Source organism: Gopherus evgoodei, chromosome 2, assembly GCF_007399415.2.
Source record: "Gopherus evgoodei ecotype Sinaloan lineage chromosome 2, rGopEvg1_v1.p, whole genome shotgun sequence".
Taxonomy (NCBI): Eukaryota; Metazoa; Chordata; order Testudines; family Testudinidae; genus Gopherus; species Gopherus evgoodei.
In genome coordinates, this window is record NC_044323.1 from 265,518,824 (window position 1) to 265,535,975 (window position 17,152).

General features: G+C 44.0%; 3 protein-coding genes across 5 annotated transcripts in view; 2 read left to right on the forward strand and 1 right to left on the reverse strand.

Annotated features, from left to right (window-relative positions):
• NUDCD1 (NudC domain containing 1) overlaps positions 1–497 on the reverse strand; it is a 176,107-nt gene extending 175,610 nt beyond the window's left edge. The window contains 1 exon segment of the mRNA XM_030549466.1: positions 362–497. Within this exon segment, the coding sequence (XP_030405326.1) occupies positions 362–479 (118 nt within the window). The 5' untranslated portion in view covers positions 480–497.
• ENY2 (ENY2 transcription and export complex 2 subunit) lies at positions 489–9,021 on the forward strand. 3 transcript variants are annotated; one of them, XM_030553715.1, is made up of 5 exons: positions 489–569; positions 3,683–3,778; positions 5,819–5,889; positions 7,376–7,450; positions 8,758–9,021. In XM_030553715.1, the coding sequence occupies exons 2-5, from the start codon at positions 3,711–3,713 to the stop codon at positions 8,832–8,834; spliced, it is 291 nt and encodes a 96-aa protein (XP_030409575.1). In that variant the 5' UTR covers positions 489–569; positions 3,683–3,710; the 3' UTR covers positions 8,835–9,021. The 3 variants fall into 3 exon arrangements, with proteins under 3 accessions (XP_030409575.1, XP_030409574.1, XP_030409576.1); XM_030553714.1 differs by lacking the exon at positions 489–569 and adding an exon at positions 820–934; XM_030553716.1 differs by lacking the exon at positions 489–569 and adding an exon at positions 1,206–1,255.
• A 7,924-nt stretch (positions 9,022–16,945) lies between these two features.
• The window catches only part of EBAG9 (estrogen receptor binding site associated antigen 9), a 47,289-nt gene continuing 47,082 nt past the window's right edge, over positions 16,946–17,152 (forward strand). The window contains exon 1 of the mRNA XM_030553712.1: positions 16,946–17,093. The gene's annotated coding sequence lies outside the window, so the exon portion shown is untranslated. The remainder of the gene's footprint in view (positions 17,094–17,152) is intronic.

Sequence of the window (17,152 nt, forward strand, 5' to 3'; positions counted from 1 at the left end):
TGCCCGAGGCCCCGGAGAACGTTTACTCAACACCTGCCCTGCAGCCGAGCACAACAGCAGCTTCCAGCCACCGGGGCGGGCATGACTTTACCCCGCACGGACGGGCAGCCACCTCCGTCCGGGGGCCAGCAGCTGGGGCAGAGCAAAGCAACCGCGGCCGGGAGAAGACTTCAGTCAGGGCAAACAAACGCCGGCTCCTGTAAGGAGAGACCCAGCCCCAGACCCAGCCCCAGCAACACCCACAGCGCTGCCGCGCCGGGGCTCCCTGCCAGCGACATCTCACCACTGACGAGTCCTGCGCTGCGCCCGACCCTGCCCTGCGGCCGCGCCCCCGCCGCCACGTTCCCCCAGCGTCCCTCACCCGAGTCCAGCCCCAGCTGGTAGCAGGCCAGCGGCTCCAGGGAGAGCTTGTAGCCCTCGAACTTGGGGTCCAAGAGCTGCCGCTTCACGCGCAGGGAGCAGTTGGCCACCGCCTCCATCCCCGGCCAGGCCCGGAGTTACCGCCTGCGACGAGGGAGAAAGTTTGGAAGGAGACTGCGTGCGTGAAGCCAGCTGCCTCACTGGCTCAGGTAAGTAGCATGCGGAGCGTGGAGCACCATGGGAATGGTAGTTTTAGGGCTCTAACCGCAAGGGACTGCGGCTGTCAGTCGCCAGGCATGTCGGGAGTTGTATGCCACACGTAGGCGCCCAGTACGTGGGGCATGCTGGGAGTTGTAGTTCTAGCCTCCTAGGTAATCGGCACTTCCGAGCACCCAGACCTTAGGCCATACTGGGAGTTGTAGTTTTTAAATTGAGCAAGCGACGACGTCGTCCCGGACTCCATTTCCCAAGGTCCCCCGCGCTAAGGGGAGGGCAGGAGGTTGGCAGGGTTGGGTTCTCCCTGGGAGACGGCGTCGCCTTCTCCCTTAACAGAGCTGGGCGCGCCGCCGCGGGGGTGAGTCCTGGGGTCCCGAGCGAACCGGTCGCGTTGTTCGACTCTCCGCAGGAGGGCCGGGGAGCCGCGGAGCTCGGCCTGAAGTCCCCGCCCCCACCTGCGCCGCGCGTCTGGGTTCCCAGCTTTGGGGCCAGGCCCGCGCTTCCTCACGCCGCGGGGCGGAGGGGCTGCCATAGAGACTGGCCTGGCTCTGGGGCTGCCGCGAGCCTTCGCTTGGCGCCGTGCTCCCCTGGCCGGCCTGGCGGGCGGCGGCGCTGTGGCTCCCCCTCCCCCGCAGTGGGTGTAGCTCAGCCCGGACTAGGGCTACCAAATGTCCTGGGTGTAAGGGGGCAGTCCGGTTTGGGGGACTTTTTCTTATATAGGCGCCTGTAAACCGCCCGCCCCTTGTCCCGTTTTTTTTCCACAGTGGCTATCTTGTCACCCTAGCCCCGACCCACAGGGCCGGGGGCAGGTCGGACGGGGCGGGGGTGAGGAGGAATGGGGAATGGCTGGAGAGAAGTGGGGGTCTGGTCAATGCCCGGTGGGGGGGATGATCACTGGGCGGGGAAGTGAGGGAGAAAGGGGTCTGGTCACGGGCTGATGGTGGGAGTTGGGAGGGAGAAGACAGGTCACTAGCCGGGAGGGAGGGGGTCTGGCCATTGGCTGGGGGTGGGAAGACGGCAGGTTATTGGGGAGTGGTGCTGGTTTTCTCTCTATCAGGTGTGCTATGGAGTCTCTACTCTGTGGAGGCTCGGGGATGGCGGTAGGTAGGTGGGTGGGGAGTACCGAGGCCCTCTGGTTGAACGTTATCTGAAACTCAGCTCTTCTAACCTTATAGTATCTCACCCCCACTTTACTAAATCTGTGCTGCAGTCCCAGTGCCGGCTGTTGCATCATTACACAGGGAGGTGAGAGCACTCAGCTCAGTAGGACTGACCCAAGCACAGCTGAATTTGATGGTCTCCAGTTTCTTATTTGACCATGCCATAGAACCACTCCATAGTTCAGGGCAGATAGCAGCCTTTCTTCAAATCAGGGCTGAAATACTAGATCTTGAGGCAAGGTGGTAGAGTTGTGGGTATGAAGTGGCTCAAGGTGACTCCTCTTCGTCCTTTTATGAAAATTAAACTATAATTGTTTGTCCTCCCTTTCCTTTAGTGGTGGAGAAATTATCATGTGTACATATTATCACAGGCAGCGCTGGTATTTAGGAGCAAAAGTTTTCTACATACCTTCATCAAAATCTGGCAATCTCTTATTAGAGCCATGAATTTAATAACTGTAGAGACAAGGTGGATGAGATAATATCTTTTACGATAGAACCTCAGAGTTATGAACACTGGAGTTATGAACTGACAGGTCAAGGTCAAACACATTCCTCATTTGGAACTGCAAGTATGCAATCAGGCAGCAGCAGAGACAGAAAAAAAAAAGCAAATACAGTATAGTACTATATTAAATATAAACTACTAAAAAAGAAAAAGGGGAAGTTTTAAAAAAAATTTTTTGACAAGGTAAAGAAACTATTTCTATGCTTGTTTTATTTCACTGGGTCTCAAACTTTTTTACTGGCGACACCTTTCATATCGCAAGCCTCTGAGTAGGGCCCCTCCCCCAATAAATTTAACACCCTTTTAAATAAATTTAGCACCATTATAACTGCTGGAGGTAAGCTGGGTTTGGGGTGGAGGTTGACAGCTTGCAACTCCCCCTCATGTAATGACCTTGTGACCCCGAGGGGTCCTGACCCGCAGTTTGAGAACCCGTTTTATTTAAATTAAGATGGGTAAAAGCAGCATTTTTCTTCTGAATTCTAAAGTTTTAAAGCTGTATTAAGTCATTGTTCAGTTGTAAACGTTTGAAAGAACAACCATAACGTTTTGTTCACAGTTATGAACAATCTCCATTCCTGAGGTGTTCATAACTCTTGAGATTCTACTGTATTGAACCAACTTCTGTTGGTGATGGAGACAAGCTTTTGAGCTTACATGGAGCTCTTCTGGGCTGTAACTTTTCTTACCAATGGAAGTTGATCCAACAAAAGATATTACCTCACCCACCTTGCAACTCAAATATCCTGGCTACAGCACCACTGCACACAACTTTAAGAATTGTGGCAGTTTTTTTTTTCTCTCTTTACCTGCATTCTAAAGTGGAGGTGAATGTGCAGAAAACACTAGTTAATCAGGAAGCAAAGGTTATTGTATACAGTTTGGGTCATCAGGAGTGAACAGTAGTTTCTGAATGTATATGAGGACAGTAAGGATCATTCATATGTGATAACCTTGCTGAGTTCTGTTAATCAGTATTTCTGATATAAACAATATGTCACTGTCTTCAGTAAGTTGAGTTAACATCTTTCTCTTGGCTAACTGTGTAAATTAAACAAATGCCAGAAACGGATGGGGTCTACACTCAAAATGCTGCAGCTGCGCCAGTGTAGTGCTTCAGTGTAGGTGCTGCCTATGCTGACACGAGGGGTTCTCCTATTGGTAATCCACCTCCCTGAGGAGGTTGCCGGAAGAATTCTTCTGTCAATCTAGTACTGTATACATGGGGACTTAGGTTGGTTTAACAATGCTACCCAGGGGAGTGGATTTTCCACACCTCTGACTGACGTAGTTAAGCCAACCTAATTTTCTACTGTAGACCAGGCCTAACAGACTGTACAGAAAGGGAAATTTAATTGTTTAATTATATACATGTTTTCTTATTTTGCAAATGATTAGTAAACAGTGTTATTTAAATCTTTTTTTAATAATTTTATAGATTTGCTGTGGAAATCTAGGTTTTCAACATGAATAAAGATGCGCAGATGAGAGCAACTATTAACCAAAAACTAATAGAAACAGGAGAGCGAGAACGGTAAGTAGATTTTTTTTCTTATATGTTTTTAATGCTCATTAAATGTCACAAAATGGTGTAGCATGAAGGATGTCCTAAAAAGTAAAGAAGGTGAAATCCCTTCTATAATTCTAAATGCTGCAAAACAGTTGCGAAAATCTTGTGTATTATACCAGTAAAGAAGACTTAATTAAAATATTCAAAAGTAAGAAAGAATAAACCCTCTCGGTCAGTTTTTAACTAAAACAAAAAAGCTGGTAAAATAATAAGAGGTGGGAAAGTTGGCTTATAAATCCCAGGTGAACACCAGGGTGGTTGTTAATGGAGAAAACATCTTTGTCGGATCTAAAATTACACTATTAAACAATGAGGTTGCAATTTATTCTTTTTTCGGGCAAAGAGGGAGAGGTGCAGTTTCCTTTTTCTGTGCTCAAATTTCTTCTCCCATGCTTCTGTATGGGAGGAAATATTAATACACCTCTACTGCGATATAATGTGACCCGATATAACATGAATTCAGATATAATGCTGTAAAGCAGTGGTCTGCGGAGGGTGGGGTTGGGGGCAGCTGTGCACTCGGGCGGATCAAAGCAAGTTTGACATAATGCGGTTTCACCTATAATGTGGTAAGATTTTTTGCTCCCGAGGACAGCGTTATATTGGGGTAGAGGTGTATCTCTCATTTAGACTTTCAGCTATCTAGTTAACAGTGAATTAGTAGCCAGAACAGATTGGATAATAGCATTTCTAAGCTATAATTTATTTTCTTAGTTGTCTCAACTCTCTTCTTCCTCCTCCCTCTCTTTCACCCTTCATACTATATGCACTGTTTCTCCCTCTGTCAGAATGTTCTAAGTTTAAAATCCCTTGCATCAGTGGATCTCCAACTCCTTCATTTTCTTAGACCCTTGAAAGAGAGAGGTCCTCTCTCATGGACATTTTTCTTCCCATTATCATATTCTGTGAATCACTGCCATGTTACTTTTCGCTTATTCCCCTCCTAGCTGTGATTATATATTTTGGAATGGTGCTTTGTAAAAATGCACACTTGCTACTAGGATACTTAAAAGGATAATGAGGTATTGTTTACTCTTAAATCAGAGTAAAATAAGTTTTATCAACTTTTTTGGCAGGAGTGGAGAGAAATTGTTTCCCTAAAATATTATTGCACAAATAAAATCTAAGCACAGTATCAAGATTGTGTTCTGTTACATACAATGGTGGAGCAGTAGAATTTTTTTTCTTGAATTCAGTTTATCCAAAACAGCAAAGCAACCACAATTGGTTTTAATTTGGTCTTCCAGAATCCCCTATATTGTCCTTCCTCATCTAAACATCTTGCCTCTTAATATCCTACTGGTCAAAGAGGACCAGAGTTCACACTTCAGACTGTTGGTCCAACTCTTTCATTCAAAAATGGGGGATGGCTTGAGCAAAGCAGGATGATCCAAGGCTAAGTGCGCTCCCAGCCCATGGAGTAAAGGACTGGAATTTCTGCTACTAAGCCACTATGCTAGTTTATCACATCTTATTTTAATTTGTTTCTCCTGCACCTCTTTAAGTATTAGTCTGCTGCTTTCCCATATCCAGTGTACTCCCTGGCAGTTAAGGAGGGTTGCTACTATGCTAGGAACAAAATAGAGTGAAATTGTCTTGAATCCTTTTCAGTTTTGTTCTACACTTGTTGATTGTGCTGAGAGGAGGTTATAGACCAGGCACATTCCCCCTTTCCCAGACTTCTCCGATGATAAAAAATATTGTAGGATATTCAATGCCCAGTTTAAATCTCCAATGAAAACATAGTTTGGATACTTCAAATTCAGAGTTACAAGTGTTTCTTTCAAATCAGGTCACTTACACTGAAAGTCACACTTACTCCTGGCCATCTTGGATCCCTTTGAATACAGTAGCTTATTTTGTTTCCCAGCATGAATTAGTGTGCAGTTGTGCATACAAATGCTTACAGTGATGTATTTTTTATAACCTGTTTTGAAGTGAAACATTCTTTCTTTGCTGTTAAAAACACTTTCTTCTAGTAAGTTTACTTTGTCATCTTTACAGCCTTAAAGAGCTGCTGAGAGCCAAATTAATTGAATGTGGCTGGAAGGATCAGTTGAAGGCACACTGTAAAGGTAATTAAGGTTAACTACATTCAACACCCTTAGTTATTGCCTAAAGTAAGAGAATAGGTGCATCACCGTAGCCAAATAAGAGTTCCAGATGAAAGCTTGAGTACCTGAAGGTCAGTGTGAATAAGACAGAGATGATGCTGTTGGGCAAGAGAGCATCTTGGACAAATGTGGAAGGCAGGGTATGAATGCTTTCTTATGGGATTCCTTCTCACTACACCTGTACTCACATTGGTGTTTTGTGGTTTTGGAATCATCTTGGATGTATCTCTGTTCACCAATTTTCAGGCAACCTGGATAGCCCAAAATGCATTTTCACATCTTTGGCTGATTCTGACTTTTTGAAATTTCCTCTGATTTGGACTTCATTGTAGTTGCCAAGGTCTGTTGTATTTAAGCTTCTAAAATGTGTGACTGCTTGATTGCTAACATCTAAAGAACTGATTTTGATACAGTTTTTCATTTTGACAAGTGATTTTCATGTCACAAGACGATAAAAGCAAAAGCAGCAAGCGGAGAGGTATGCCATAAACAATAGTCTGTGCTAGATAAAATTTATTTAAGAACCATTTTTACCTCCCAGGACAACTAAGATATTTTCTGCAGATGTGTTTGTATGGGAGGGAAGAGTGCTTGTGCATTATTTCTATTATGAAAAATTTTCATGAAAACAAAATCACTGATTTAGATGAAGGAAAACTGCAACAGATTAACTGCTAATTACCAAAATTTTGTTTTCAAGTGTCAATAGTAAAGGTAAATAGTGAATGTATTAAATTTAGATAAAATTCTTATTATCAAAATGGTCAGCTTCCATGGGGGGCTAGCAGCTTTCTAAACCAGCACATGATTGTTTTCCTGTTAAGAGCCAAAAAAAAGAAAACTTTGAATATTGATATTTAAAGTTTCTTCTGATAAGACTTACTGTGCCCAAATGGTGTTTTTGATGGCAGTCACAGTACATTTTTCTGTAGCTTATAGTGCTAGGATTATTCAGTTCTATTCTCAGCTAAAACATTTTACAGTATTGGTTACAACAGTCATTATTTACAAATGCAGAGCACTTTCCAGCAGTGTGCAACTATGCTGATCAAAGTTGAAATTCCTTTCAGGATTGGATTCTGCATTTCCCAAAAGTAGTTACTATATTTAAGGAAAGTGATTTTCTGAAAAATAATCCTAATATGCATATGAACACACTGAAACATGAGCAGGGAGAATACTGTGTACATGTGTACGTTAGACCTGATCTTTCTAAAGGAGTACTTTCAAAATTGCTGCTATATTCCTGAGCAATTGACAGTATAGTATTAGTGTGTTTATCTCTTTAATTGTCTTCAAATCTTTACAGTTGTGCTTCTGGTTAATGTTACATATAATATATATGATTAACCTACATATGCAGTTTTTGTATTATAATATTTGAATAGGCCTGTTTTTCTAATGAATGGATTTGAACTATTCAAGTGGTTTTCTTGGTCTTTCCTAGATGTAATCAAAGAAAAGGGGTTAGAGCATGTTACTGTTGATGACTTGGTGGCAGAAATCACTCCCAAAGGTAGAGGTAAGAAAAGTAATGTCACTTAATGCAAAAAATAACCATTAATGCCACACTAAGCTTACACATTTAAATACTCTAGAAACTTTGTCTAAGCACCAATAAGTTACCCACATTGCATATAGAGGAAACTATATAATAGCCTAACTAGTAATCACAAATGGGCTACATGTGTAAATTCATATTGCCATGAAAGCCTTATTGTTTCTGCGCTGACTCATGTATTTAAAATAAATCTTTTTATATGTAACTTCCTTTTAAAAAGACAGAAAAATCTGCTTAACAATTAAATGCCCTCAGTGGTCTCATTGACCATAGTAGAATTGTGTGCGTGGTGTATGGGAGAGATGTGTTCATATCTCTGTTGTTTTGGCTGGAGACCTCTGTGAGGCTGGGTTAACAGGGCAGTGGAATATCGGGGGGAGATAGCAAGAGAGACAATTTGCATCTCATGAAGAAAGTGCTTTGTTTAAGTCTCCTTTTTGCAGTCCATTCAGTTGCCCCACAGCCAGTCAGGCCATCTAGGAAACCTCTAGTGTTAAAGAAGATAAAGCTGCTAAAAAACAAACAAACAAAGCCTATTTAGTGTACTCAGAAATGAAACTTCTGAATTCCTGTTCTCGGACCCTTGCTATTCACCATGACAAAATTCCCTAGCTCAGCAGTTCTCAAACTGGGTAGGGATCCCAAAGCAGGTTGGGACCCCATTTTAATGTGGTTACCAGGGCTGGCATTAGACTTGCTTGGGCCAGAGGCTGAAGCCCAAGGCCCACCGCCCTGGGGCTGAAGCCCAAGGTCTTCTGTCCTGGGTGGCTGGGCTCAGGTTACAGGCCCTCTGCCCAGGGAAATCCTTGGGCTTCAGCTGTGGCCAGCTTGCCTGCCTGGGGCAGTGGGGCTCGGCCTTTCTCGCCTCCCACCCGCGCCTGCTTGGGCAGGCTCAGCTTTCGGTACCCCCTCCTGAGGTCATGTAATAATTTTTGTTGTCAGAAAAGAGTCGCGTTGTCAGAAGGGTGCGATGAAATTTGAGAACTTCTGCCTTAGCTCTTCAGTTTCACAACAGAGCTTATGGGGTAGAAAGTGAGTCAGATCCTTTGCTGCTGATTGCATCCCACCTACTGCCAAATATAAATCCTTCCATCTTCTTTGGACTGCTCTCCAGCCCCAACAGGAGACTGCTGAATTGGCTTGGTGGTGGTCTAGGAAAGTCTATCATGCATCAACAGAATTGCAGGGGCAACTTATGATGTACTGCGCTGCATATATCTTTTTCTTTTTTCCCTATTTCTTACCTGCTTTTTTTATTTGTATTTCAGCCTTGGTACCGGACAGTGTAAAGAAAGAACTCCTACAAAGAATAAGAACCTTCCTTGCCCAGCATGCCAGTCTTTAAGATTGACATTAATTCTGAGTACCATATTTTTGTGTTTCTGTATTATGTAAGTCATGACAGAAATTGGAATACATTTTTCGTTTTAGAATTTAAGTTCATTTTTGTATGATTAGTTACAAGTTTTTCATTATGCTGCATTAATTTCTTAAACTTGCAGTTTTAATTAAAAAAAACAACTTTTGTGGTTGTGTGTGTTTTGAAGGCTTTTATCTTCTGTTATACTGAGTGATTTTTAAGCTGGTGACATGTTAATTTCCAGGCATCTTTTGCTACTTTGTACTAAATCATTATATTAAGTCAATACATTTTTTATGATTTTTGAATACATCAACCTGGTAAGTCCAAACACATTCACCCTTTCAAAAATGTGTGTAAATATAATAGAAATGCAGATCTAAAAAAAGTAAATGTCTGGACAATAGGACAGTGTTCTATTGTTTAAATCCTATTTAGTGTGGTTGATAGTTGGATAGCACCAAGGAAAATAAGGACTCTGTACAAAACTTTGTTGATGACATTCTTCCCACCAAGTACTTAATCAATATCCCATATGGTGATAGAAAGTTACAACAGGTGCTTTCTTTGGAGTTTTTTTAGGTATATAATTTATAGGAGTTCTGGATAATAACTAAACCTGGATCTACATTCTAGCTTTACCAAAAGATGCTTTAACTTCTTTCTTTAGTTAAAAAGATGCAGCTACTGCTGCATAACAAGTGCAGTGTTTCACCATTGCAGCATTCCAGTGGTGTATGAGATCCAGATATGCTTCAGTATACTTCATATACTGAGGCCCTTCTGGATAAAGGTACTACATACTGGCAATTTTTTTCTTTTTCGTCAAGCTGGTGAATCTAAAATTCTGACTAGAACAGACACAAATTGAAACAATAAATAATTGTGCTGAAATAACTTAGTCCATCATCACTCCCATAACCGCATTGGTCATTAGGGCACCACCACTGATGAGCAATCAACCAATTGTCACCACTCCTGACGATTGTGTGTCAGTGCTTGAGTCTCTGTGAAGTCCATTCCTGTCCACTCTTTTATGTTCTCAGTCCATCTCTTCTTCTATCTACCTCTTCTTCTCTTCCCGTGTGCTGTCCCTTGGAGGATGATCTTGGATAGGCGAGATGATCTTGTTACATGGCCGTACCACTTCAGCCTGCACTTCTTCACGATCATCAGAAGGTCTTCGTATGACCCAGCGTATTGGGTGATGATGTTGCGGACCTCTTCATTAGTAACGTGGTCAAAGTAAGAGATGCCCAGGATTTTATGGAAGCATCTCATCTTTACTATCTGTATTTTATGTTCAAGTTCTGCCATAAGAGTCCATGTCTCGCATGCATACAGAAAAATGGAGATGACTAATGCGTGCAGCAGTTTCAGTTTGGATTCCAGGGAGATGTTCTTATTCCTCTAAACTGGCTTTAGCTTTGCCACTGCTGCTGCTGTTTGTGCAGTTTTTGTCCAAATTTCTGCCTTGGATCCTTCATCAGTGGTGAAATACTTGAACTGTTTCACTGTCTCCAGCTCTTGTCCATTGACAGTGATATGTGAGCTGATCCCATCATGTCAGTTTTCCAACCTTGTGAAACGACTGGATGAAACCTCCACAATATACGGCATGGAAATCAGTGCAGAGAAAATTTACAATAATATAACACTAAAATGACTGTGAGCAAGGATGATGACGTGGAGGGCCTGCAGGAGGGAAGAAGTGTTTTGCTTTTGCCATGTTCAGTTTGAGTTAGCAGTGCACTCAGGAGATAATCAGATAGGAGTGAATGGAGGGGGAGCAATCAGGAGATGAAGGAGGCAGTTGATCAGATTCCTTTTTATAAAGAGGAGCCACATGAATCTGAGAACTGGAAAAAGGAATTTTTGTCATTCAAGTCACTGCTAAAACAACCAGCAACAATGGTGTACTAGTAGGATTAGCTGTTAAATATGAAATACCATTGAGGTTTTGTTTTAAAAGAAATGTGTGTCAAACTAGACTCTGGTGATGGGCACATTTCAAATGTGTAATGAGGGAAAGTAAGCAAGTGGTAGCTACTTCCTACAATTGTATAAATTATAGATATGTAATAGAATGCTAAATGTCATTTTTGTTCATAAAAATTGTTTTGCCATCTCAAAGTTTCTTCATCTTTGCCCCAGCCAGCCAATATCTGTAGACAGTGTACTACAGGATTCATTATAATTTGCTCCTTGTCATGCAACTTGATAGTATTAGATTCAGTTACTCACAAAATAACTTTGCTATGTTTGGTGTGCCACTCCTTTTAGATTTTGCATACACTTTAAAAAATCCTAAAACATCAGGGTTGGAAGCCTTTGGGGCTGAATGGTTAAGGGCTATGGAAACACCTGGATCCCAGAGAGTAGCAACCATTTTAGCAGCTGGTACGTGAAATTAAGAAGTAGACTCAATACAGTTCCTAGTGTCCTTTCCATCACAATTGGCACTTTAATGATCTGGTAATATACAGATATGTGATGACTTAAAAGTGCTGTCCGGAAAAAAATGTAATCAGAGTAATCTTATTCTTCAAGTGCTTGCTCATGTCCATTCAAGGTGTGTGCGTACCCACGTATACAGTCAGATTTTTGCCTTAGCGGTACCCATAGGTTTGGCTGTAGTGCCCTCTTGAGTGCTGCGCTCATGTGCTAGTATATTAGGCACTGCCAACCCTATGCCCTCTCATTTCCTTCTTACCATCTGTGACATTTGGTGAGAGCACCTTGTCTTGCATCACAAGAGCATTAGCGGTTCTTACAGTCCATTGTTCTGTCTCCTTTGTTGTTAGTTGATAGATACTTAGTTAGACCTTTAAGTTAAGTGTTAGAGTAGTTGTTTAGGAGAGTTCCGGCTGGGACTTTGCCTTGGAGCGGGGCATGCCCCATTCCCCAGGCTTTAAATCATGTTCCTCATGCAGCAGGCCAGTGCCCATTAGTGACCCCCACAAGCACTGTTTAAAGTCTTTGGGGAAGTCCCAGAGAAAAGATAAGTGCAGGAGCTGCAAAAACTTTCACCCTCAAACTCAGAAGGAGCAGGATATTTCCTTGAGGGCCCTCCTCCTGGAGACTGTGCTTTGTTCTACATTGTTGCCCTCTGAGTCAGACTGCACGCCTGGTGCATCGGCACGCAGTGCACCGCTGGCACCAGAACCCTCCCAGCACCATTCCTCCTCCCTGGTGCCTAAGAAGTGCTCAAAGTCGACAGGCCTGCCAGCACTGCAGAAAAAGGAGGCTTCGGGCAGAGGACCTATGTCAGGCCACATGCCTGCTCTGGAGCTGCTCAGGGGTACCACTGCAGAAAGCCCCCCTAGTCCAGCCAGGGACTCGCCTTCAACTCCTGGGAATGGCACGGGGGTCTCGGCCCCTAGTAGGGTCATCTGTGCCCGAAGCTGGCCCGGCAGCCAAAGAGCAAGCAGGCCAACCAGCACCGCAGATACCAAGCCAGGCAATAGATCTGGTCAGGGCCCCAGCATCTATGGGCAAGCTCGTTATGGAACTGGCCCATAAAGCAGTGGAGTGTCCCTGATCCTTGGACCGCAGACACTGGTCTCCATCACTGCAGCCCTGGACCCCGGTACCGTAGCCTTGGTTCCCGATTAGAAGACACAGGTCTCTGACGCTAGGGTCTCCATCTGCAAGGCACCCAACACCTAAGTTGCGATGATGAATCCTCGTACCCATGGTACCGTCGGGCCTCCTGCCAGAGTTCGCCACGGCATAGATCATCATCGCCTATGCGGTCTCCCAGGCATCAATCCCTCCCCTGAGTGTGGGATCCTTTCCGGTCGCAGCACCAGTTTACAGCTCCCCGATACTGCTCTTTGGGCAGGCATTGGTCCTCGCGCTCTCCTTACCAGTCTCCTATTAAGGTCAGTTGGCAGACTCAGGCATCTACGGCTCTGCCCTAGTCACTGTCAGGGCAATGGTCCGAGCCTAAAGGGAAGTTCAGCCCTTGGCCTATAAAAGGCAAATAGCAGTAGCATGGGGGCGGGGGCAGGGGCAATGGCCCTTTCGGCAGTACTGGAACCTGTGGGGTCTACCTATTATGCTGGTCCCATACTCCCATTGTTCCTCCCAGGCAACATTGGACAAGTTGCCCCTGGCACAGCCAGCATCCAGCTCTGAGCACGGTGCCAAATCCGACGCAGGTGATACAGTGGGCCCCAATGCCCAAGGAGCTGTCCCAGGACAAGCAAGGAGAAGCCACTCCTCCCCTGCTATGCAGTCATCTTTGTCTCCAGATGAAGCGGTGTCAAGCCTCTCACAAACAAGCAGCCTCCTGGAGACTTCAAGGAGCACCATGTCCTTAGAAGGGTGGCTGTCAAACTGAACTTGAAGGTCAAGGAGCTAGCAGAGGAGTCCAATTACCTCTTTAATGTTATATCCTCCTCCACCGCAGCCTGTGTCATATTGCCCATCCACCCAGGGGTCCATAAAATTGCCAAGTCTATGTGGCAGACCCCCTCTTCCATTTCACCTACCTCCAAGAAGGCAGAAGAGAAGTACTGTGTCCCCCCAAAGGTGCCGCTTGGTCCCTGGTCCAGGGGGATGTGGGGACTGATAACAAACGGGTCCTGATCTGGGAGATACAGGCTTTATAGCTATGAGAAATGGAATGAAGTTACTGAAAGTAAATTTGAATCTGAATGTCAGCAAAACAAACAAAAACCCAACATCTTTCTGCCAGTGGCTGTGGGACAATTTTCTGAATTAAGTGATAAAGTCCTATTGCTTTAGACATGTAAAAATGGCACTGCACAAAGCATTAGAAATCCTGCAAAGGGACAGTGTAGGTGTCTTAATTGGCATTTTCCAGTTCATTCCCTGGTGAACTTGAGTTGCTTATTGCAATTGTAGTGCAATTGCTATAGCAATGGGAGACATAAGGCTTTGGAAACATCAGAAGACTTCACTTTGGGAAGACTTCCACCACTGTTGTTCACCAAATGATCCAAAGGAACTCTCCTTTTTAAAAACATCATGTTAATGGTGTTTTTGAACAGATGCTTTTTTGTAGATACTAATAGATTTTCTTCATCTTTACCTATTTTTTTTCCTTCTTGAAATATAGATGTTGCATTTGAAGTTGCATGATTTTTTTTAAATTAACGATGGTAGTTATTCCATATTACAGACATGTCAAAACTTCCTGGATTTTTCATCATCAATATGACAATCATAGACAGTTCTGTGTTTTAAAATGTGAAGGTGAGCCTATGTATTTATAAAATATTTGGGTGTTTGCATGTATTTAAAGTGTTGATTTATCCTCAAAGTGAACTATTTCCCATTATGTGTATACACAGATTATAATGTTCATTAAGTGGCTGTACACTCCTAACAAGTGTCACTGGCTATGCCATAATGCCAGTAATTCCTAATGTGCCATGCTTGCTGGTTTGCCACTCAGTTAGCATGCCCACTTTATTTCTCAGAGTTTACAGATCAGTATAAAAGCATGTGTGTATACATAAATGATCTCCCTCCACCCCTTATTTCTGTTTCCCAAGAAAGAAAACTATATTGTAGGTCATGTAGCTTTTCTATGTTGAGTTTTTAAAGGGACCTTTTTTTAAAAGCAACCTCCTACATATATGCCTCTGCCCTTGTTCGAGTTCAGATTCTAGTAGATCTCTGTACTCTTTAGATTTCTCACAAATTTGCCATGGTAGCTTGTCTCAGGAGCAATGGATGTTGGTGATTATTCTAAGAGCTTATCTAGACAGAGAGTTAGTATGCTAAAAGCAAGAGTGTAAGTGCCACTGGCAAACTATCCTTGTGGACCCTGCTGCTGCATTCAGGTTCACTAGTGTGCTTTAATCTACTCCCCTTTGAAAAAGGAGTAGATCAGTGCACTGTAGATTTATGACAGCTTGCTGTGCACTAACTCGCCAACTAGAAAAGCCCTAAATGTCATCTGATGTAGTTTTGCTCTAGTTATATTTCATAGTTGCTGTAGAGTCAGAGAAGCTGGAATTTTTTCTATTTACTTCAATAGGTGTTAGATCAGGCTTCAAGATTAGCACCCTGCAGAGCTTTTGTTATGCTCTCATTCAAACCTCTTGCTCTAATTTATAAGAGCAGTCAGGAAAATTTGAAGGAGCTATGTTACTTCCTTTCAAGGGAGAAATGAGTAGACATACATAGTAGTAATACATAAAATAAATTAAGCGAGACTACTCTTACTAATGGGATGGGGATTAGCAATAAACAAAAAGCCAACAACCACTTTGTGTTTCTTAGCCAATTTCTCTCCTTGTATGTTACCTTTTGTTTCTAAAACGTTGTGTCTAACTTCCTATCCAAGCCCAGATTCATCAGAGCATGTAAGTATTTTATTAACTTGAAGTATGTACGTCAATTCATCCTATTAATCAAAACATTTAAGCATGTCATGGAATTCAAAGGAATGCAATAATGGAAAAAGAGCACAGTTCCATTCCTAAACTATACTAAAAATTTAAGAATTTCAGCATAATAAATGTAAGTCTAGATGCCTACAACCAACTGGATTAGCCAAATGTGGAGCTTGCTTCGTGAAAAACTTACTCAAAAAAGCAATAATATATATCAATTAATTATAGCTAGTGGAAACATGTTAAAAATACCTGATAGCTGTGCTTTAAAAAGGAAGTACAGGTGAGAAATGAAAAGCACAGAATAAAAAGTTCAACAAAATTTCATTTTAGGTTCTACAGATATTCATGGCATCAAATTTCTCTGTCACAAAGTGAGGTAGCCCTTTAAGGGAAATTGGGCTCGGACTTCTTGTGCTTAGTCTTTTACCTTCAGGGTTTGAAATAATGGTTGTGTCAGGTGACCAGTCATCATGTGATGGTAGGGTTGAAGTGGGTGGGGAAAGTAGTGCTTTCTATAAAAAGTAGCCTATTCCATTTAGCTGTGGTGAGATGGAGTTGTAAGGAAATGACAGCTGTCTGTGATGGGGCAGGTAAGGAGCCCTATACCAACTGCACTGGAGCTACCTGTAGGAGGCTGCCAGGAGCAAAATCCCTTAAAAGCAAATGAAGTAGCCTTGAGCAATGATATTTGTAGATGGAAGAAGCCTGCACAACATAGTGCAAATGAGTGTTGAAAGGAGCTGATACTTGTGCTTATTTAGGGTGCTAGGCTTGGACTTCCAGTGAAGATGGGAGATAGTCTACCCCTTCTACTAGACTGCTAAGTCTGGTGGGGTGCAATAGACCAAAGTGCTTTACAAGTTAGCTAACAGTACATTCAGAAAGATCATTAAGTGGTTTGCTGAGACCCTCAGCAATTTTCAAGTAAGCTACAGGGGAAAAAAAAGTTTGCAAACCACTGCAACAGACTATGGGGTCCTGGACAGTGTCTTTGGTTGAACACAACTCAGGGTCAGGTTGTGGAACATCTGTTTTGTTGAACTGTGTTTTAATACCCTAGATAATGGAAGGGATATTTGTGACTTGCACAAGTGTATGGGATGGATCTGAGATCCATGAGTGACAGCAGCAAGCTCTAATGCTGTATCAGGTGAGCCCGTTAAAGGCATCTACTGCAGAAATTTAGGTTTCTGATTAGCGTAACTTTTAGTGACCATGTTTAATCCATGTTTAAACGGCTAGCCGGCAGCATGGGAACCTGCCTCGATTTGCATGTAAGTTTACACACCGCGCTCTTTCTCTCTCGCTTACACACGTAAAGAAGAAATCTAAAATTACACCTCAAGTCAAAGTACAATTCCCAGAGCAGGGGCAGCTACACCGCTAGAGTTGCCTGATACTGGCCCAAACAGTTTCCTTAAACAGAGGGCAACGAGCGACCCCGGGCCCAGCACCACTACGGCTGCGCTCACACGAGGGGGGCTGCGCTGCTCGAACTGGCAGTTCGCACGGGACCGCTCCCCTCCGCGCACCCGTGGCGGCCAGGCCCGGCGCGGGCGGTGACGGGTAGCGCAAGGCCCAGCACACGCGGGGGCACAAGAGCGAACTGGGCTGAACGCTGGCTCCCTCCTGTGGACGCGCCCTCGGAGAGCAGCCAGGCTCGCGCGGCCTCTTCCCCCCTCAGCCCCGTTACGCAGCAGCCAGCGGCCGATACAGAGGCTGCTCCGCGGCGCGCCTACAGCCCGGCCTGCCACTGAGGCGCAGCGGGAGCAGGACCTGCCCCTGTCTCCCCAGGTGGGGCGCCCATGGCGGGGGCACGCGCCTGCCGTCCCCAGGCGGTGCGCGTCAGGCAGTTCGCGAGCTGCCCAGGGTAAGTTAGGCCCTTAGGCCAGGGGTCCTCCAATACCATCTCCTTCGCCGCGCAGCGTC

Coding starts and splice junctions, on each gene's coding strand:
- ENY2 (XM_030553715.1), top strand. CDS start 3,711: ATGAATAAAGATGCGCAGATGAGAGCAACTATTAACCAAAAACTAATA. Junction 3,779..5,818: donor GAAACAGGAGAGCGAGAACG/GTAAGTAGATTT, acceptor TCATCTTTACAG/CCTTAAAGAGCTGCTGAGAG. Junction 7,451..8,757: donor AATCACTCCCAAAGGTAGAG/GTAAGAAAAGTA, acceptor TTTGTATTTCAG/CCTTGGTACCGGACAGTGTA.